At 41.1% G+C, this 22,965-nt stretch overlaps 1 protein-coding gene across 1 annotated transcript in view; it reads right to left on the bottom strand.

Moving 5' to 3' along the window:
* LOC109846945 (putative L-cysteine desulfhydrase 1) overlaps nucleotides 1-3,700 on the bottom strand; it is a 12,121-nt gene extending 8,421 nt beyond the window's left edge. The window contains exon 1 of the mRNA XM_020416186.1: nucleotides 3,696-3,700. Coding sequence (XP_020271775.1) covers nucleotides 3,696-3,700 — 5 coding nt within the window. The remainder of the gene's footprint in view (nucleotides 1-3,695) is intronic.

The following is a 22,965-nucleotide window of genomic DNA, read 5'->3' as shown; positions in this document are numbered from 1 at the left end:
GGCGGCGATCTCGTCGGCCGTGATGAACGGCGAGGGCTTGTGCTTTTTGGGGGCTGGACCATTGGGTTCGGATTCGGGTTGGGGCTTGGATTGACCGTTTTCGTTGTGAGGATCCATCAGATTAGGGTTTTGGTTTGGTGAGGGAAGAGGGAGACGAGGCGTACTCACGTGACTACGACATCAGGGGGTTTGGGTTTTGCGCTCCTTGGTGTCACTGAAGCGGCTTAAAATAAGAGTAAATTTCACTAAAACCCTCAAACTTTGAGGTTCTTAGCGAGAGGTAGCAGCTTTCATTTAGTGCATGTTTGGTTATTTCCTAAAAAACCAAGAAATAGAAATGAAAACCAAAAAAACTCAAAAAGTACAATCTTATCCATTTTCATCCTTAAAACTCACCCACAACATCTAATAAAATATTATTTTTATCCAACAACTCATCCACCACATCTAATAAAATATTATTTTCATCCAACAACTCATCCACCACATCCACAACATCTAATAAAATATTATTTTCATCCAACAACTCATCCACCACATCTAATAAAATATTATTTTCATCCACAACATCACTCAACTTATCTCATCTCATCATTTCAAATCACTCACATCATCCAATAAGATTGTGACAACTCATATCATCTCATTAACATTTCATTTCCACTCATTTCCTCCCAAAAAACTAGAAAAACAATTTTCTTAAGGGTCCATTTGGTTGCTAAAAAGAGGAGTTGAAATGATCAGAAAGTCTATCAAAACTGACAAAAACTGTCAGTTTTGGCAGGCTTCCTTGCAAAAACTCCCCAAAAATGACGTTTTTGCAAGATAGTCTGTCAAAACTGACAATTTTTGTCAGTTTTAGCAGGCTTTCCCAAACCCTCTTCAACAACCAAACGGGCCCTAAATGTGGGTCACATCATCCAATAATATAATGACAACTCATCTCATCTCATCTATTTTCTTATTTTTAAGAATGAACCAAACAAAAGAAAACAACATATTACAATAAATAGGTTTCTTATAATTCATTTCCTTATTTTTTTTTCACCAACCAAACAACATCAAAACAAGTTTTCTTAAAAAATCATTCACATCATCCTATAATAAGGTGACAACTCATCTCATCTCTGTTAGTCTAAAGTGTAGACCCAAAGTCGAAGCCGAAGCTGGAATCAAGAAGACGAAGAAAAAGTCGAGAAAACAGAAGGAGGCCTGCACGATCGACCGCGGCGGTCGACCGTGAACGTGCACAGAGCTGGTTAGAGCCTGGAGCTGAAGGCGGTCGACCGCGATAGTCGACCGCACAAATCTCTATAATGGATTTTGGTCTCGGGTTTTGGTTCGGTCGACCGTCGCGGTCGACCGTGGATACCCTGTAGGATTTTTGGGCTCTGTAGTTTGATACGGTCGACCGCCGCGGTCGATCGCGATACCTGTGCGGTCGACCGTGATACCTACGCGGTCGACTGCCACGGTCGACCGCGACGCAGTCAGCCAGTTTCCTTATCTGTTTTGGATTATGTTTCTTCCAGGACTCTATATATACCTAAACGTTTTTAGGGCTTGATAGAACACAAAAAAGAGAATTTTTTAACTGTAGAAAAGAGAGAATCTCAGAGAGATAAAACCCTAGTTTGAGAGCTTGTATTTCTTCTTCAATTAATAAGAAAATTGTGTGGTGTGGCTTCCGAGGACGTAGGCACGTTTGCTGAACCTCGTTAAATCTGGTGTGTTCATCTCCTTTACTCTTTTACAAGCTTTGATCTAATTTGTGGTGAATTTCCTACTTTCCTACTTTCAACACAAGGTCCGGAAGGGCAAGGGTTCGATTGATTGTTTCGAATCCCCAATAACTGGTATCAGAGCTTCGTTCGGCAATTTGAGTGAAAGCCATGACAGAGGAAAATAAATCAAAGATCGAGAAGTTTGACGGTTCAGACTTCGCCTACTGGAAGTCACAGATGGATGACTATTTGTACCAGAAAGACTTGTATCACCCATTGATGGGTAAGGAGAAGGGACAAAAGAAAGAGTAGTCAGATGATAATTGAGAGATACTGGATAGGAAGGCTCTAGGGCAAATCCGGTTATCGTTCGCCAAATCAGTAGCCCACAACATATTAAAGGAGAAGACAACGGTAGGGCTTACGGAAGCGCTCGCGAAGATGTACGAGCAACCGTCGACAGCAAACAATGTGCATCTCGTCAAAACTCTTTTTAACCTCAAGATGGCAGAAGGATGGTCCTTCACGATGCACCTTAGCAAGTTTAACACGATTGTTGATGAGCTTATCTCCGTAGACATCACGTTTAATGACGAAGTGCAGGCCTTATTGTTACTATCATAGTTGCTGGATAGTTGGGCAGGTTGTGTGACGGCAATCAACAATTCAGTGGGGAAGGAAAAGTTAAAGCTGAGTGAGGTGGTTAGCATGATTCTATTTGAGGAGGTTAGAAGGAAATCGTCCGAATCAGAAGGTTCAGGTTCAGCTCTAAGTTTTAAGCAGAGAGGCAGAAGCCAAAAGAAAGAAAACCAGAACAGTAATCGGTCAAAATCAGTAAAGAAGAGGTCGAACTCGAAGGTTAGGCCTATCAAAGAGAAGTATTGGAACTGTGACTAGGAGGGCCATATATCTTCAGTCTGCAAGAGTCCAAAGAAGGATGTTGGTGAGCAGCAGGCTCATATCGTGCAGGATGCCTTGATTCTTGCTATGGATAGCCACTCGGATTCTTAGGTCATCGACTCAGGATCCTCTTTCCACGCCACTGCTAACAGAAAGCTTCTTCAGAATTATATAGCAGGGGACTTTGAAAAAGTGTATTTGGGGAATAACGAGCCATGTAATATTTTTTAGAAAGGGTGAAGTGCAGATTCAGATGAAGGACTCTAAGTAGATCTTGAAGAACGTGAGACACGTGCCGAAGCTAAAGAGGAATCTTGTTTCGGTGGGATAGCTTGGAGCAGAAGGCTATGTTTCGACATTCACAGGGGATTCGTGGGGAATCTCCAACGGTACGATGATAGTTGCTCGAGGCAACAAACTCGGGACTCTCTACCTCACCTTACATGCGAGTGACACCCTCGTAATTGCAGGTGGTAAAGAGAGTATAGATCTGTGGCACAATAGGTTAGGGCACATGAGCGAGAAGGGGATGAAGATCTTACATTCACAGGGAAAACTGATCGGGATCGACTCCGTGGAAGTCGGGGTTTGTAAAGACTACATCTTTGGGAAGCAGAAGAGGGTTAGTTTCCAGAAGGATGGAAGGCTGCCTAAGGCTCAGAAGCTAGAGTTGATTTATACAGATGTATGGGGTCCAGCCAGTGTGTCTTCTTTTGGTGTTTCGAGATATTATGTTCCCTTTATCGACGATCACTCGAGGAAGGTGTGGGTCTACTTCATGAAGCACAAGACAGAGGTGTTCGGAGTCTTCAAGAAGTGGAAGGTTATGGTGGAGAACGAGATAGATCTGAAGATGAAGTGTCTGAGATCAGACAATGATGGAGAATATAAACTAGAGGAGTTCAAGAGGTTCTGTACTACAAATGGGATTCGATTAGAGAGGACTACTCCAGGGATGCCGCAGCAGAACGGCATTGCAGAGAGGATGAACAGAACCTTGACAGAGCGTGCCAGGAGCATGCGATTACATGCAGGTCTAGTTAAGATATTTTGGACGGATACAGTGCATACGGCATCTTATCTTATTAATCACGGCCCTTCAGTTCCATTAGATTTTAGAATTCCAGAGGAGGTTTGGAGTGGCAAGAAGGTCAATCTCTCACACTTGCGGGTATTTGATTGTGTGGCTTATGTTCATATCAGTGACCACGTCAGGGACAAGCTAGAGGCTAAGTCACAAAAGTGCACATTTATTGGATACGACATTGATGAGTTCGGGTATCATCTTTGGGATGAGAAGAACAGGAAGATCATCAGAAGCAGGGACGTGATATTCAATTAGGAGGTGATGTATAAGAACAAGGAAAATGCCAATGATAGCCAAAGCAGTGGGAGCAGCACTTCGGATGTAGGTGGATACGAGTACATGGATATAAAGGAACTTCCAGATATGGGTGATGATGTTTGTTCTGACCATAGAACGAAGGAGGCTCCAGGTGTAGAAGAAACTACCCAGAGCATGGAGCTTAGGAGGTCATCCAGGGTACTCAAACCAAATCCCAGATATCTTTCATCTCTTGACTACTTATTATTGACAGATAGCGGTGAGCCGGAGTACTATGAAGAGGCAATTCAAGTGAGTGAATCTCAGTAGTGGGAGCATGCGATGCAGGAGGAGATGGATTCTCTACTCACTAATGAGACATGGAAGTTAGCCCAGCTACCTGCACAGAAGAAGACCTTACATAATAAATAGGTCTACCGGGTCAAGCAAGAGAGTGATGGAAGTAAGAGATTCAAGGCCGGATTAGTAGTGAAGGGGTTTCAACAGTGGGAAGGAGTGAACTACACAGAGATATTTTCCCCTGTTCTGAAGCTCACAACCATCAGAGTGGTGTTGAGTTTGGTAGCTACAGAAGATCTCTTTCTTCAGCAGTTAGATGTGAAGACTGTCTTTCTTCATGGTGACTTGGATAAAAAAATCTACATGAAGCAGCATGTTGGCTTCATTGAAGAAGGAAAAGAAGAGATGGTGTGCAAGCTCAAGAAGAGCTTATATGGCTTGAAACAGGCTTCGACACAGTTGTATAAGAAGTTTGATAATTTCATGCAAAACAATGGCTACAGAAGATGCAATTCGAATCATTGCTGTTATTTTAAAAGGTTCGAGTCCAGCTTCATTATCTTGTTATTATATGTTGATGACATGTTGGTAGCAGGAACATGTTTAAAAGATATAAACAGTTTGAAGAAGCAGCTAGCAAAAGAATTTGCAATGAAGAATCTGGGTGCAGTAAAGCAAATTCTAGGGATGCGAATCAGTAGGGATGAAACTGAAGGGACGTTGAGATTGAGTCAAGCTAAATACATTGAGAAGGTACTTCAGAGGTTTAATATGCAGGATGCTAAAGTTGTTAGCACGCCCCTTGGAAGTTGGTTCAAGTTATCTGAGGAGCAATCGCCTAAGACAGATGCAGATAGAGAGCATATGAGCAGGGTATCATATTCTTCGGTCATTGGGAGTCTTATGTACGCGATGGTTTGCACGTGGCCGGACATCGCCCGTGCAGTGAAAGTTGTGAGCAGGTTTGCAAGCAATTCAGGGAAGTAGCATTAAGAGGGCGTGAAGTGGATAATGCGGTATTTAAGGGGAATAACGAACAAGCCACTATGTTTCAGGAAGAAGGAGTTGGTGCTGCAGGGATACGTGGATGCGGACTTTGCTGGTGATCATGATACTAGGTGAAGCACCACGGGATATGTTTATACCTTAGTGTCGACAGCAGTGAGCTGGGTCTCACGTCTGCAAAAGATTGTGACTTTGTCTACAACCGAGGCTGAGTATGTCGCGGTGACTGAAGCAAGCAAGGAGATGATCTGGTTGAACGGGTATTTGGAAGAGTTGGATCTAAAGCAAGGGAGAGGAGTTATTTATTGTGATAGCCAGAGCGCTATACATCTTGCCAAGAATCCAGTATATCATGCCAGAACGAAGCAAATCGATGTAAAATACCATTTTATACGCTCGCTAGTTGAAGACAAAAAATTATATTTGATAAAGATTTTGGGGAGTCAAAATCTGGCGGACATGTTGACGAAGGCAGTCACCATTGAGAAACTGGAGTTGTGCGCAACTTCAATTGGCCTTCACGAGTAGAAGACGAAGGCGGAGCCACACTACGAGGATCGGCGAGATCCCCGGGATATTGTTGATTAAAGAAATGTTTTTCCGGGGAGGAGAAGATACATGCGAAGAAGGGGAGAGTTCGGTTGAGCTCGTTGATGGCACTTTGGTTTCCAAGTGGGAGATTGTTAGTCCAAAGTATAGACCCAAAAGTCGAAACCGAAGCTGGAATCAAGAAGACGAAGAAAAAATCGAGAAAACAGAAGGAGGCTTGCACGGTCGACCGCGGTGGTCGACCGCGAACGTGCACAGAGCTGGTTAGAGCCTGGAGCTGAAGGCGATCGACCACGACGGTCGACCGCACCAATCTCTGTAATAGTAATATTTGGTCTCGAAAGGGTTTTGGTTATGGCGATGCAATACACCACGTCGGTAGTCGGATCCGTGTATAGATACCGTTACTGTAGGAATTTTTGGGCTCTAGGTGCGTTTGATCGATGAGACTACCGCGGTCGACCGTGATACCGGCCCAGTCGACCGCCACGATCGACCGCGACGCAGTCAGCCAGTTTCCTTATCTGTTTTGGATTCTGTTTCTTCCAGGACTCTATATATACCTAAACGTTTTTAGGGCTTGATAGAACACAAAAAAAGTGAATTTTTTGACTGTAGAAAAGAGAGAGAATCTCAGAAAGATAAAACCCTAGTTTGAGAGCTTGTATTTCTTCTTCAATTAATAAGAGAATTATGTGGTGTGGCTCCCGAGGACGTAGGCACGTTTGCCGAACCTCGTTAAATCTGGTGTGTTCATCTCATTTGTGGTGTGGCTCCCGAGGACGTAGGCACGTTTGCCGAACCTCGTTAAATCTGGTGTGTTCATCTCATTTACTCTTTTACAAGCTTTGATCTAATTTGTGGTGAATTTCCTACTTTCCTACTTTCAACACAATGTCCGGAAGGGAAAGGGTTCGATTAATTGTTTCGAATCCCCAACAATCTCATCTCAATTTCTTTGATTTCCTTCTTTTTTTAGCAAACCAAACATTCCCAAAACAATTTTTCTTAGAAATAGTTTTTCATTTCTTTGATTTCCCACTTTTTCTAGGCAAACAAACAGACCCTAGGATAAATTATATTCCGATGCCACGCAGAACAATGTAATTGCACTTCTGAGACAGAGATTTTTATATCTACATAAATAAATGATCCTGAGGTTAGTAACTTATTCACTGCTGGCCGAACTCTAATGGTCACTTCACACCATTTTTTTTAACGTGGCTACTAACAAAATAATATGGAAATTCCTAAAATCCCCTTTTCCATTCAAGGACCATGCAGTACAGTTAATTACACCCATGATTCTAGAGTCTACATATCCACACAGATAACTCTAACTAATTTAACATTGCTTTTTCTTTTACTTTTTTAAAATAACAACCAATTGCAGAAGAAATGCTCAAATAAGGCACTAAAAAACCACAAAACTAAGCATAAAAGAACTCATGCTTGTTAGCGTGAAGAAATGAACGATGGATAAGAAATCAGCAGAACTTCATATTAATATCGAATCCAACACTATATCTATTGAAAAAAAATCAAAATTGCTATGTATGAAGAAAAATCAAAATTGCTGTGTAAGGTAAAGATATTTTCTAGGATGTTTAGGGCCAGTTTGGTTCAATAGAGGGTAGGAATAGGATTAGGAATCCTATTTTATTTATGGATTCTAACCTAATCCATAAAAAATTTATAGACAAGTTTTAGTTTTATGGAATCCCATTTTTTTTGTATTCCATGTTTGTTTCACCCAAAGGATTAGGAATAGGATTAGGAATCAGAATAAAAAAGAGGAGAGGTGTCAGAAATTCCACCCAATTCCTAACAAATGGACTGGATTTGGATTTCCTAAAATATACACTATTTGAGCCACTTTATAGATTAGCAATTCTATAAAAAAATTTTGAACCAAACTCAGGATTAAGATTCATTTGGAATCCATTAATTACGAAAACGTCATTGTCAGGTCCAAATACTATTCCTATTCCATAAAATTGGTGAAACAAACAGGCTTATGCTACAGAAGGTTAGGATTTAGGTGTGCAGTATCTCCAAAAATGTACGTTTGGGTAGGATTCATGTTTGGATTTAGGTGTACTAATAAGAGCAATTGCAGACTATATTCTTATTATTTACTGCCGATTTGTTATTTCACATAAATAGTGGCATTTCAATCGTAGGAAACCTAATTATGAGCCAAATTTTGAAAATTGAATCTGAAACCTCCTTTGTAGGAGGAATGTTACAAGCAGGCTCAGGATAAAGAAAACTATGAATCATAGATTCGAATGTATTTCTGAAAGGAGAAGGAACGAGAGAAGGACATCCACAAAACCATTCCCTGCTTCAGCAAACACAACCATCTTTGTGATCTTGTTCTCAACAGGTTTCACACTTATAATTTTGGTTTCATAACTTCATTCTCGACTTCTGATTTGATTTAGTAGTCTAGAATCATATTTTGCTTCTTTGGCAATGTTTACTTTTTCTTTCTTCTGCAAGAAAACGTCTGTAAGCGGTGTCTTTGACAGCAATAGACTCTTCAATAATCCTTTCCTCAAGGATATTAGCATCTTTGATACCTAGCTTTCGAAGCAAAGAGATGGCAGTTGCGACAGTAGAAGATGTTACATGCAAATCATCTTTAATAGCATATGTTCCTTCTTCTTTCAGAAATACATCATTCTTTGCATTGTTATCCCCTCATGTCCACTGAAAACTTTCATCCATTACCCTTCCATAGAGACAAAGAGCACCACAATGTCGCGCGCCTATGCAGAAGCGTGCACGCCCACACCGAACGAGTCTGAGATCACAAGAAGAAGATGGACCACACACAAGCACAATCCAATCCAAATACGACAAATCCAACCAAACACAGAGATATACGTGGTTCGGCAACTTTCCTACGTCCATGGGGAGAGGATAGGGAGATTTTACTAAATCAAGGAGAGTACAAAGGGTTACAATCACACAAAATCACTCAAACTAACCCTCAAAAACTAAAGCTCTCAACTTGCTCACAATATCTCTCTCTCATAATGCTCAATAGCCTCTCTGAATCTCTCAAATCTCTGATGATAAACCCTAGAAAATCGTGTCCCTATTTATATCCAAACAGAAACCCAAACAGAATCTAAACAAGAAACCAAACTGTGTAAAAAACCCGTCATAAGTCAACTTAACAGGTGTCATAAGTCAACTTGGCAGAGAGAAAAACATCAACTGGAGAACGGTTCGTAAGTCGACTTAACAGGCTTCATAAGCCGACTTGACAGAGCGAAAAATCACAACTCCAGAGCAGAATGTAAGTCGACTCGTGCACAGACACAAGTCGACTTACCATAAGTCGATTTATGCCCGTGTATGAGTCGACTTATGACAGAAAACTAATTTTTCCTAGTTTTCTCCACAATTCTCCACCTCGATGAAATTTTGCCAAAACTGAGCCGACACCAAATAAAGAGCACCAATGCGTCATCTCTCTAAACACGGTTGTACCAACATGGTTGCCTACGTACTCCCTCTCCCAAGGGATCATGTCACCCGTAGTTCATCCACATGTCCGCCAACGGCCTCAACAATTACAAATATACAATAAGTTTCTGCAATGAACAAACTTGTTGCTCAGAACTATCTTAGTGAGCATATCCGTCGGATTATCCTTTGTATGGACTTTCACAATCTCCACATTACCATCTTCAAGAACATCTCGAACAAAGTGATAACGAACATCAATGTGTTTCATCCTCGCATGAAAAACCTGATTCTTTGCCAAATAGATAGCACACATGCTATCACAATGAATGGTGACGGACCGCTGCAATATACCAAGTTCCTCCAAAAGTCATCGAAGCCAAATAGCCTCCTTCACAGCCTCTGTAATCGCCATATACTCTGCCTTCGTCGTAGACAAAGCTATCGTAGACTGTAATATGCATCTCCAACACACCGGCGCATGGGTGAAAGTGAACACATACCCCGTCATAGACCGGTGCTTATCCAAATCCCCGGCATAATTCGAATCAACATAACCAATGCATAACTGCCCACATATAGTGTTCCGCTCATAAACCAACCCAACATTGAGCGTACCTCTAATGTACCTCAAAATCCATCTCACGACGTCTCAATGACCCACTCCTGGATCGTGCATGTATCTCAAAACCATGCTCACCTCCTATGACAAATCCAGCCTTATACATACCATCGCGTACATCAAGCTCCTAACCGCGCTCGCATTTGGAGTCTTCGATATCAACTCTCGATCTTTAACTGACTTTGGTGAAAGACCAGCTGAAAGCTTCAAATGGGCTCCCAAAGGTACACCAACTGGCTTTGTATCCATGCTAACATAGAATCGATATAGAACCTTCTTCAAATAAGCCACATGTGTCAAACAAATCTTACCCTTCTTCTTGTCTCTGTCAATCTCCATCCCTAAAATGCGCTTCACCTCACCCAAGTCCTTCATCTCAAACTCATTTGAAAGCTGAACTTTTAACTCATCTATAGCCGACCTGGAAGTAGAAGCAACCAACATGTCATCTACATAAAGCTATAAATAAATGTATGCACATGTTCTCAACTTGCGAAAATATACGCAAGGATCAAACTGACTCCGAGTGTACGAATGACCAAGCATAAAACTATCAAATCGTCTATACCACTATCGAGAAGACTGCTTCAAACTGTATAGTGATTTCTTTAACCTACAAACTAACTTATCTTTTCCTGCAGCTCAGAATCCTAATGGCTAAGTCATATATATTTCTTCATCAAGATCACCATGAAGAAATGTCATCTTCACATCCAACTGATCTAACTCTAATTCATACTGTGCCACCAAAGCTAGCAAAATCCAAATCGAAAAATATTTCACCACCGGAGAAAAAACCTTATTATAATCAATATCTTCCTCCTGTGCATAGCCCTTCACAACCAACCTAGCCTTGAACCTCACTGGAGTGCCTTCAATGCCCTCCTTCTTTGTGTATATTCACTTCCAACCGATCGCCTTCCGCCCCTTTGGAAGCTCAACAAGCTCTCATGTATCGTTCTTATGAAGAGACTCCATCTCCTCCTGCATAGGTACCTACTACGAATCGGCCTCCGAACTCTGCTCAGCCTCTCTGAAAGTAGTAGGTATCATCTCATCGATACTCTCCACCAGAAGTGCATACGCAATTATGTCGGCATACCGTGCTGGTATCCGTATATCTCTCCTCTGTCTCTGAACCGCAATAGAATCATGAACCTAAGCCGTTGGTCCCTGATCCTACACGTCAGTACTCGTATCCTCTGTCATCATCGTGCTCTCCTGACATCACCTCAGCCGGTACTCTAATAGATACTGCACCATCTGGACACTGTGGAGCTATATCGATCTCCTCTATCGGGTCGCTCTCCACCTAATGAGAGTTAGGAAGCTTTAAGATAGAAGCCTCATTGAATGTGACGTCCCTACTCAGCACAATCTTCTTATCAACTGGATCCCAAAGCTTGTATCCCTTGACACTACACTTGAATCCTACAAATATGGCCTTCCTAGCTAGAGGTTCTAACTTATCAGTTCTAACATGATAATATGCAGGGCAACCAAATACCTTGAGTTGGTCATAGTCATGTGATGTCTCTCCCGACCACATCTTCATAGGGGTTTTCCCCTCAATCGCAAATGAAGGCAGCCTATTAATGAGGTGGCTCGCATATGAAAATACCTCAGCCCAAAAGATCTCTCCAAACCACTATGCGCCAATAAGCATCGGACCTTCTTTAGTAAAGACCAATTCAGCCTCTCTGTCACCCTATTTTGCTATGGTGTATGACTAACTGTGAAGTGCCTCTCTATGCCCTTGTCTCGACATAGTTGCTGAAAGGGGTCTGAATTGTACTCGTCGCCATTGTCAGATCATAACGTCTTGATCTTTCTCCCAGCCTGCAGTTCTAATCTCTTCTTCCACTCCATAAACAAATCTAGGACTTCATACTTATGCTTCATGGTGTACACCCAACAACGTCTAGAATAGTCATCAACAAACGTGACGAACCAATGTCGACCACCAACTGATACCGTCTTGGTGGGACCCCAAATATCTGTGTGCATATAGTCTAGGATACCCCTCGTCCTATGAATAGCATTCCTGAACTTCACTTTTGTTTTCTTGCTAAGAACACAGTGCTCACAGAAATCCACTTTTCCATTTTTTGCTCCTTTTAATAGCCCCTGCTTGCACAAAGCCTGCAGTGATTTCTCTCCAGTGTGCTCTAATCTGTAGTGCCAAAGTCTACTCATGTTCACCTCTGAAATAGCTGAAGCAACATGGCCAACCTCGGTGCTCCCCTTCAGATAATATAAGTTCTAACTACGGACTCCCTTCATCACCACTAAAGATTCCTTAGTAACATTTGCTACAGCATCCTCAAAGGTCACCTTGAATCGCTTCGCCTCCAAAGCTCCAATAAAAATAAGATTCTTCTTCAGCTGAGGAACGACCCTTCAATTTGTGGACTACTCCATCGTGTATCTGAATTTGCACGGTACCTATCCCACAAATGTCACAGGATTGATCATTTCCTATGATAACAACACCCCCATCGAGTCTCTCAAACGATGCAAACCAATCTCGCTTAGGGGTCACATGATAAGTAGTGCCAGAATCAAGCATCCAATCCAATGCATCCAAATGGTTCACCTCCGGAGTAATCAAAAGAGAAAAGCTCGAATCATCAGAATCATCGCCTTTTGCAACGTTCACTTTATTAGCCTTCGGGTCCTTTTTCTTGCTATTCTCCTTCTCTTTGATCTTTGGACAATCTCTTTTTCAATGTCTATGTTCTTTACAGAATGCACATTGGTTCTTTCCAAGCTGGTGACGACCTCTTGACTTTGACCTTCCTCTATTACCACATTTCGGATATGGGCTTTTACCTCTCGTCGATAAGGCCTCGCCTTAAGTACTAGTACGGGAAGTCTCCTTGTCCTTCCTCCTCAAATCATAATTCGTTAATGTATTAGTAACTTTACTATAGCTGATAGAAGATCTCTCGTTCAATAAAGTGAGCACAAAGGTGTCGTACTCCTCATCCGGTAAGGAGCCCGATAAGATAATAGTCTTGTACTCATCCGAAATCTTCTCATCAATATTCACTAAGTCCGATAATAACTTAGTGTAGTTGTTCACATGAGCCGCAAGCAAAGTACCTCTGGACATCTGGAATCTGAATAATCTTTGCAGCAAGTGCAAACGGTTCTCAATACTCTTCGTAAGGTACTTATTGTTAAGAATTTCCCACATCTTCATTGGAGACGTCATCCCAATCACATCATATTTCAACTCCTATTTCAAACAAGACATGATCATCCCACAAGCGTTCATATTCATCTTTTCCTATATCGCCTCTTTATATTTAGATAGCCTCTCATCGACCATGATGGTCTCATCCAAATTTTGAGCATTGAGCGCATCTTGTACGTCGCTTATCCACAAACCAAAATTAATTTTTCCGTCATATTTCACCACACTAATCTTAGTGTTCTAAAAACCAACTTGAACTGTACTCGTCATCTTGCTGCTTTCATCAACTTCTTCACCCATAATCACAAACTCCAAATTGTAAAGAAAGATTCAAACTTTATAGAATTTAGAAGTTCCCCAACTGAACCCTAGATTGGATTCCAAATAGAACTCCTAACCACGCGAGGAAAGCGGGATCTTCAACGGAAACTTCAAACCCTAACTCCACCGAAGCCTAGAACTCTAAGAACCAAGCTTCCAACTGAATCTTTCTCCACTTAATCCAAAACCCTAGATCTAAAATCTGAGCTCTGATACCACTTGTCACGTGCCTATGCGAAAGCATGCACGCGCACACCGAACAAGTCTGAGATCACGGGAAGAAGATGAACCACACACAAGCACAATCCAATCCAAATACGACAAATCCAACCAAACACAGAGATATACGTGGTTCGGCATTTTGCCTACATCCACGAGGATAGGATAGGGAGATTACACTAAATTAAGGAGAGTACAAAGGGTTATAATCACACAAAATCACTTAAACTAACCCTCAACCAAAACTCTCAACTTGCTCATAATATCTCCCTCTTACAATGCTCAATAGCGTCTCTGAATCTCTCAAATCTCTGATGATAAACCCTAGAAAATTGTATCCCTATTTATATCCAAACAAAAACCCAAACATAATCTAAACAGGAAACCAAACTGTGCAAAAAAAAACCCATCATAAGTCGACTTAACAGGTGCCATAAGTCGACTTGGCAGAGAAAAAAATAGCAACTGGAGAATAGTTCGTAAGTCGACTTAACAGGCTTCACAAGTCGACTTGATAGAGTAAAAAATCACAACTCCAGAGCAGAACGTAAGTCGACTCGTGCACAGACACAAGTCGACTTACCATAAGTCAACTTATGCCTGTGCATGAGTCGACTTATGACAGAAAAACTAGTTTTTTCTGGTTTTCTCCACACACAAATCAAACATAAAGCCAGTTGGTCTTGATAAAGCTGTCAAATGCCGGACACATGTAGATTCACATGGGATCTAAATCATCAGCATTAACCTGTAAATCTTCATATAGCATTTGTGCTACGCTTCTTGGCTGGAGTGGCATCGTCTTACAAGCTTCAGTTTCCATATACCTCATGCTAATATTCTCCACGCTCTCATAAAATTTATCATGCAACCCTGTGAAGACTGCTTGTCAAAGATTCTGATAATGATCCCCATTGGCAATGTCAAAAAGCTAAAAAGAATGATGATAGACTCCTTGTCCGATTCAGCAAACATCGCCCTATATATTCTTTTCTGTGTCCACTAGGAGCTTCAACATTACATTAGACATTATGCTCAAGGACTTTGAAACTGAAGGCTCCACAGAAAATTGGCTCAGAATGAAAATAGAAATGTTGATGACTGTTTTAAAGCTATTGCATTATATATAGCAGTATCTCCATTCATGTACTCTTGGTATGAATAAAGCTAATTTCTACATTGATTTCTAGGCAGAAACTCAAAGGACTTTGTGTCGCGTGCCTATGCGGAAACGTGCTCGCTCACCAAACAAGTCGTAACCACGAGAGAAGAATAACCAATCACACACGAGCATAATCCAAAACTGAAATACGACAGATCAATCACAAACATAAAGATATACACGGTTCTGCAATTTGTCTACGTCCACAGGGAGAGGATGGGGAGATTCCACTAAATCAAGGAGAGTACAAAGGGTTACTGTATGCTGTCTAAAAATCACAACAGATGGCTGATCCCTATTGAACTTCGATCAACATCTCGACAAAGAAAGTTACAATCCGACGACTTTCACGTTAATAAATGAAAATCGTAATCAGAGGATTTTCACGTATATCGGGAAAAGGTTAGAATTCGACGTCCTCCACGATGACTGATGAGAACCCTGATTCAATGGTCTTCACAATCAACTGTGAGAGTTACAATCCGATGACTTTCACACCCCAAAACAGCCAAGGCGAAGATCACCCAACAATGGTCTTTACAATGCTCTATAGAAGAGGTTATAAGTCACTAGCCTCTTCTAAACGCGGAATTCACCTTCGCGTTTCAGTTCTTGAGACGCAGGCGACCCATGTGTTTCCAACCCTCAGCAAACAAAACGCGGGCGGCCCTCACATTTTTTAACATCCAGCGGGTGCCAAACTCTATGTCTCCAGTCTAAGATGTGAAGTTAGGGTCCTGAACGCCAACTTGGGTGTCTAACTCATTCAATCATGAGTCGAACGGTTTCAGAATCGTTTTCCCCGCGATCTGATAAAATCACGCCCACTTAGGAGTGAATTAAGGGGTTAGTTACGCTCTTGATCCTCCTATAAAACCTCAACAACCTCACAGAGTAAGGGGTTCGGTCTTTTTGGGAGGTGGGATTGAGACTGAAGGGATCAGATTTCTTGGAGAGTAGGCATCGGTTGATTCTTCTTAGATTTTCGGCAACAAAGAGGAGATTTAGGAGCAATCATCCTCAAGAGATCAGGTCGGTTGCAACAAGAAGATTTGATCTTGGGGCATTCCTTCAGCAACAAACAAATCTAATTGGCTATTAACCGAATTTTTGGTTAAAACAACTTTGTTCAATAGAGTTTTAACTCGTTCTGAGTTACAAAACTCGTTAAGAGTTCTTAATCAAACTTGTCATGCAAGTTAGTTGTTTCAGTGAATTGAGACGTCAGGTCATTAACGGAGAGCAAGTTCGATGTAAGCAATCGAAGGAGACACTCCATCGCCACCGTAAAAAACCCAGAATTAAACAAATGGGAAAATTCAGATTAATTTTTCTCTCTTTTGCAATCGGGAATTCAAATTGTAATTGAGATTGAGAGAATACAAATCGAATATATTTCTTTCAATTTTTCTTTTTACTACAAATTCTTCACCAAACAGTTACAATCTCACAAAACTCGCAAACTAACCCTCAACCAAAGCTCTCAACTTGCTTACAATATCTCCCTCTCACAATGCTCAAAAAGTCTCTCTAATCTCTGATTACAACTCTCCTTTTTTTTGATGATCCTAATCTCTTCTAAGGTGTTCCATATATATAGAAAAGCTAAAATCAAAACAGAATAGGAATTCTAAAATAAAAAACAAAACAAATTAGGAATCCTAATAACCTGTTACCAAAATAGATTAGGAACCTTCTATCCAACAATTATCCACCTCGGTGAAGTATTCCCAAAACTGAGCCGACACCAACATGAGCACTAATGTGTCGTCTTACCAAATTCGGCTGCACCAATGTGGTTGCCTACATACCCCCTCTCCCAAGGGATCAAGCCGCCCGTAGTTCATCCAAATGACTATCAACTGCCTCAACAATCACGAATGTGCAACAAGTTTCGATAATGATCAAACTTGTTACTCGGAACCACCTTAGTGAGCATATCCGCCGGATTATCCCAACAAGTTTCGATAATGATCAAACTTGTTACTCGGAACCACCTTAGTGAGCATATCCGCCGGATTATCCTTCGTGTGGACCTACCACCTTAGTGAGCATATCCGCCGGATTATCCTTCGTGTGGACCTTCACAATCTCCACATCGCCATCTTTAAGAACATCTCGAACGAAGTGATAACGAACATCAATGTGCTTCGTTCTCACATGAAAAACATGATTCTTCATCAAATAGATAGCACTAATACTATCATAATGAATAGTTACAGACCGCTGCGATATACCAAGTTCCTCCAAAAGTCCTCGAAGTCAAATAGCCTCTTTCACAGCCTCTGTTATTGCCATATATTCTGCCTCCATTGTAAACAAAACCACCATAGACTGTAAGGTGCATCTCCACCACACCGGCGCATGGGTCAAAGTGAACACATACCCCGTCGTAGACCGGTGCTTATCCAAATCTCCGGCATAATCTGAATCAATATAGCCCATGCACAACTGCCCACCTATAGTGTCTCGCTCATAAACCAAACTAACATTGAGCGTACCTCAAATGTACCTTAAAATCCATCTCACAACGTCCTAATGACCCACTCCTGTATCGTGATATATCTCAAAACCATGATCACCGTCTGTGACAAATCTAGCCTCATACATACCATCGCGTACATCAAACTCCCAACTACGCTCACATATGGAGTCTTCGACATTAACTCTTGAACTTTAACTGTCTTTGGTGAGAGGTCAGCTAAAAGATTCAAATAGGCTCCCAAAAGTACACTAACTGGCTCTGTATCCATGCTAACATGAAATCGCTGTAGAACCTTCTTCAAATAAGTCACCTGTGTCAAACAAATTCTACCCTTCGCAACCAACATAGCCTTGAACCTCAATGTGGTACCCTCAATACCCTCCTTCTTCGTGTATACCCACTTGCAACCAATTGCCTTCCGCCCCTTTGGAAGCTCAACAAGCTTCCATGTATCATTCTTATGAAGAGAGTTCATCTGCCACGAATCAGCCTCCGAATTCTGCTCAGCCTCTCTGAATGTAGTAGGTACCAACTCATCGATACTCTCCACCAGAAGTGCATATGCAACTACTGTGTCGGTATATCGTGCTAGCATCCGTATGTATCTCCTTTATTTTCGAACCACAATAGAATCCTAAACCTGAGCCGTTGGTCCCTGATCCTGCACAACTATACACATATTCTCCTTATCGTCGCCATGCTCACCTGATGTCACCTCAGTCGACACTCTAATAAATACTGTACCATCTGAATAATATGGAGTTGCATCGATCTCCACCACCTATGATATTTCTTCCGTCGGGTCGCTCTCCACCTGATAAGAGCTGGGAAGCTTCAAGATAGAATCCTCATCGAACGTGATGTCTCTACTCAGCACAATCTTCCTATCAACTGGATCTCAAAGCTTGTATCTCTTGACATCACGCTTGAATTCTATAAATATGACCTTCCTAGCTCGAGGTTCCAACTTATCAATCTTCACATGATAGTATGCAGGGCACCCAAATATCTTAAGTTGATCATAATCATGTGTTGGCTCTCTCAACCACATCTCCATAGGGGTCTTCCTCTCAATCGCAGATGAAGGCAGCCTGTTAATGAGGTGGCTCGCATATGAAAGTGCATCAGCCCAAAAGATCATCTCCAAACTACTATACGCCAACAAACATCGTATCTTCTCTAACAAAGACCTATTTAACCTTTCTATCACCCCATTCTGCTGTGGTGTATGACTAACTGTGAAGTGTCTCTCTATGCCCTCATCTCAACATAGCTACTGAAAAAGGGTCTGATGTGTACTCACTACTGTTGTCGGATCATAACGTCTTGATCTTTCTCCCAGTCTGTAGTTCTAACCTCTTCTTCTACTCCATAAATATATCTAGAACTTTACTCTTCTTTGTCATGGTGTACACCCAACAACGCCTAGAATAGTCATCAACAAACGTGACGAACAAATGTCTACCACCAAGTGATATAGTCTTGATGGGACCCTAAACATCTGTGTGCACATAATCCAGGATGCCCCTCGTTCTATGAATGACTGTCCTGAACTTCACATTCATCTTCTTGCTAAGAACACAGTGCTCACAGAACTCAACTTTTCCACTCTTGGCTCCTTTCAATAGCTTCTGCTTGCACAGCGCCTGCAGTGACTTCTCTCTTGTGTCCCTCAATCTATAATGCTAAAGTCTGCTAATGTTCGCCTCTGAAATAGCTAAAGCAACCTGGCCAATTATAGTTTTCCCATTCAGATAATACAAGTTTTGATTGCGGACTCCCTTCATCACCACCAAAGATCCCTTAGTAACCTTTGCTACAGCATCCTCAAATGTCATCTTGAATTCCTTCACCTCCAAAGCTCCAACTGAGATAAAATTCTTCTTTAACTGAGGAACAAATCTCACCTCCTTCAATTCACAGATTACTCCATCATGCATCTGAATCCTTACAATACCTATCCGATAAATACCACATGATTGATCATTTCTCATGACAACAACACCCTCATCGAGTCTCTCAAATAATGAAAATCAATCTCGCCTAGGAGTCACATGATAAGTAGCGACAGAATCAAGCATCCAATCTGATACTTCCAAGTGGTTCACCTCCAAAGTAATTAAAAGAGAAAAACTCGAATCATCAGAATCATCGCCTTTTGTAACGTTCACCTCATTGGCCTTCGGGCCCTTTTTCTTGCTATTCTCCTTCTCTTTAATATTTGGACAATCTCTTTTCCAATGTCCCTGCTCCTTGCAGAATGCACATTGATTCTTTCCAAACTGGTAATGACCTATTGACTTTGACCTTCCTCTATTACCACCTTTCGGATATGGGCTTCTACCTCTCGTTAACAAGGCCTCTCCTGAAGTACTAGTACGGGAAGTCTCTTTGTCCTTCCTTCTCAAATCATAGTTTGTCAAAGTATTAGTAACTTCACTATAGTTGATAGAAGACCTCCCATTCAACAAAGTAAGCACGAAGGTATCATACTCCTTATCTTGTAAGGAGCCTAATAAAATAATTATTTTATATTCATCCGATATCTTCTCATCAACATTCACCAAGTCTGACAATAACTTAGTGTAACTATTCACATGAGCCGCTAGTGAGGTGCCTTGGAACATCTGAAATCTGAACAATCTTCACAGTAAGTACAAATGGTCATCAACACTCTTCGTAAGGTACTTATTATTAAGAATTTCACATATCTTTATTGCAGACGTCACCCTAATCACATCATATTTCAATTCCTGTTCCAAACAGGATCTGATCACCCACAAGTGTTCCTATTCATCTTTTCCCATATCGCCTCTTTATATTTTGGTGGTCTCTCTTGGACCATGATGGTCTCCTCCAAATTCTAAGCATTGAGCGCATCTTGAACATCGCTCATCCACAAATCAAAGTTGATCTTGCCGTCATACTTCACCACACTAATTTTGGTGTTCTGAAAACCAACTTGGACTGTACTCGTCATCTTACTGCTTTCACCAACTTCTTTACTCATACTCACAAACTCCAAATTGTAAAAAAAGATTCAAACTTTAAAAGGAATAAGAAATTACCCAACTGAACCTTAGATTGGATTCTAAATAGAACTCCTAACCACATGAGGAAAGCGAGATCTCTAACGGCAACTTCAAATCATATCTTCACCGAAGCCTAGAACTCCAAGAATCAAGCTTTCACGATGAATCTTCCTCCACCTAATGCCAAAACCCTAGATCTAAAATTTGAGCTCTGATACCAATTGTCGCACACCTATGCGGAAGCGTACTCGCTCACCAAACAAGTCGTAAGCACGGGAAAAGAATAACCTATCACACATGAGCACAATCTAAAACTAAAATACGACAGATCAATCATAAACACAGAGATATACGTGGTTTGATAATTTGCTTACGTCCACGGGGAGAGGATGGGGAGATTCTACTAAATCAAGGAGAGTACAAAGGGTTACAATCTCACAAAACTCACAAACTAATCATCAACCAAAACTCTCAACTTGCTCACAGTATCTCCCTCTCATAATGCTCAAAAAGTTTTTCTAATCTCTGATTACAACTCTCTTCTTTTTGATGATCCTAATCTTTTCTAAGGTGTTCCGTATATATAGAAAACCTAAAACCAAAACAGACTAGGGATTCTAAAATAAAAAACAAAACAAATTAGGAATCCTAATAACCTGTTATCAAAATAGATTAGGAACCTGCTATCCAACACTTTGTTTGATCATTCATCAATAATTCCAGAATATCTAGAGAATATGAACAGGTTTTCCTTGAACATCTACGGTTGTTTTAATCAATGTGACTCACTGGAACATGAGAAGGTCTTCCCACTTTCCTCTAGTTGTGTTTAAGACTTCCCCTATACAGACATAGTGACATTTATACATACATTTACATTTAATGCATATATGGCATACTTAAATATTGATACACACATGCATACATATATTTCACAATTAGTTATGCTACTTGTATTTTAACTTTTCCATTACTCAACCCAACATCAATATTCATCTTCCTTCCATCAGTACAAGCTTTGTAGGTACAAGTGGCTAGCAAATTTGCTTCATGAACTGTACTTCACTTATAACAATCGAACTTGTTGTTTTGGTATATTGCTATTTTTTTTTCTTTTCTTAGTGTGTCCTGTGGTGCTCAGATTGCAGTCAGAATTTGATTTAAACAGTAGATGGCTAGTGGAATCTAGAGAAGAACTCAAAGTATATATGGTTAAAACTATATCAAGAAGCTTCTTAGAGAAATCTAATGAAAAAGTTTGCAAGTTCTCATTCCATATATTTCCTTGCACATCATTTTGACGGGAGTTGAGACCTGGATATTTTCTAGAGAGAGGTTTGTATAGAGTTTTGTTACATTTCTGTTTGTAAAACCCAGCCTCTGTTCAGTATCAGATCTCGGTTTGTTTCTCTATGATTGGTGAAGTTTTGAGTTGTAAGCAGAGGTGTGTTTGGTATCTCGATATATATGTGCCCAGGTTATGGTGTTACGGGAGAGGAGTAGATTGTCAGACTTTTGTTTGAACTTTGGCTGTAAAGATCACCAGAGATGACATTATGCGAGGATACTCATGCTTCATTGTATAAACAAAGGTCTATAGAAGTGTCCCAAAAAGATGTTTGGATAGTATTCAATCCCAAAGATTAAGACCAATGGCGGAATATGGTGTTATCATCCATTAAAGATATGTTTTTTCCACTTAAATAGTAACATTTCAAGCATGGCAAAACTAAATATATATGGACCATGGTCTTTTGAGGTTGTATATTCTTTTATTATTTACAACTAATTATCCAAATCGACTTTCCAGTCAATATCTGCAAGGATTCAAGTCTAGAACCGCTTTTTCCATTGCCTTTTCTAAGAGTGAAAAAGTGTTTAAACATACCAGCTAAAATTAAACAATTCATGAATCCAAATGAGTACAGTTCAACAAACTATATTTCACTATATTGTTGTAGCTCCAGCCGGCTGACCCTAGCTGCTTCGGTCGGATTCTCCGCTGTATGCAAGTCATGGCACTCCGCCGCCGCGACGAGCCGGCCTCTTGCCCATACCTGAGTTGATCCGAATTCGGCTCTTTGGTAATGTAATGCTACCCCGCTGAAAGAATCCGTATTGATTTTGATAGGATCCCCAAACAAGAAGGTTGGCTTCTTTAGAATTCGTTGGTCCACAGTCTCGAGATTAGCGTCCGTGACAATGGCCCTAAGGATCGTTGAACTTGTACGTGTGATACTTTCTGCCCGTTCCCTGTCTTGGCCTTGAAAGATGAGAAGCTTTTGGTGCAGACTAAAAGTCACCGCATCGTCCATACCCCCCTCGTGACCGAAATGATGGTGAAAAGAGGGGGGGCGGCTCACTGGAATAGTGCACTACATAGAAAAAGACAACAGTTAGTATCTAAAAAGAATATGAATTAAAAAGTCTAAAATATGAGGGTCACCCACGCGTTTCAGAAACAAAACGCGAGACCCCCGTGTTTCAAAAGCAAACACGAGGGTCACCCCCACATTTCAAAAGCAAAACGCAAGCTTCGCGTTAAAAAAACGCGAGGGTCCAACTCCGCGTTTCAGAAACAAAACGCGAGGGTCACCCTCACGTTTCAGAAACAAAACGCGAAGGTCACCCTCGCGTTTGCGG

The sequence above is a fragment of the Asparagus officinalis genome, chromosome 7 (assembly GCF_001876935.1).
Source record: "Asparagus officinalis chromosome 7, Aspof.V1, whole genome shotgun sequence".
In the NCBI taxonomy this organism is placed as follows: domain Eukaryota; kingdom Viridiplantae; phylum Streptophyta; class Magnoliopsida; order Asparagales; family Asparagaceae; genus Asparagus; species Asparagus officinalis.
This window is presented reverse-complemented; position numbering and strand designations above follow the sequence as displayed.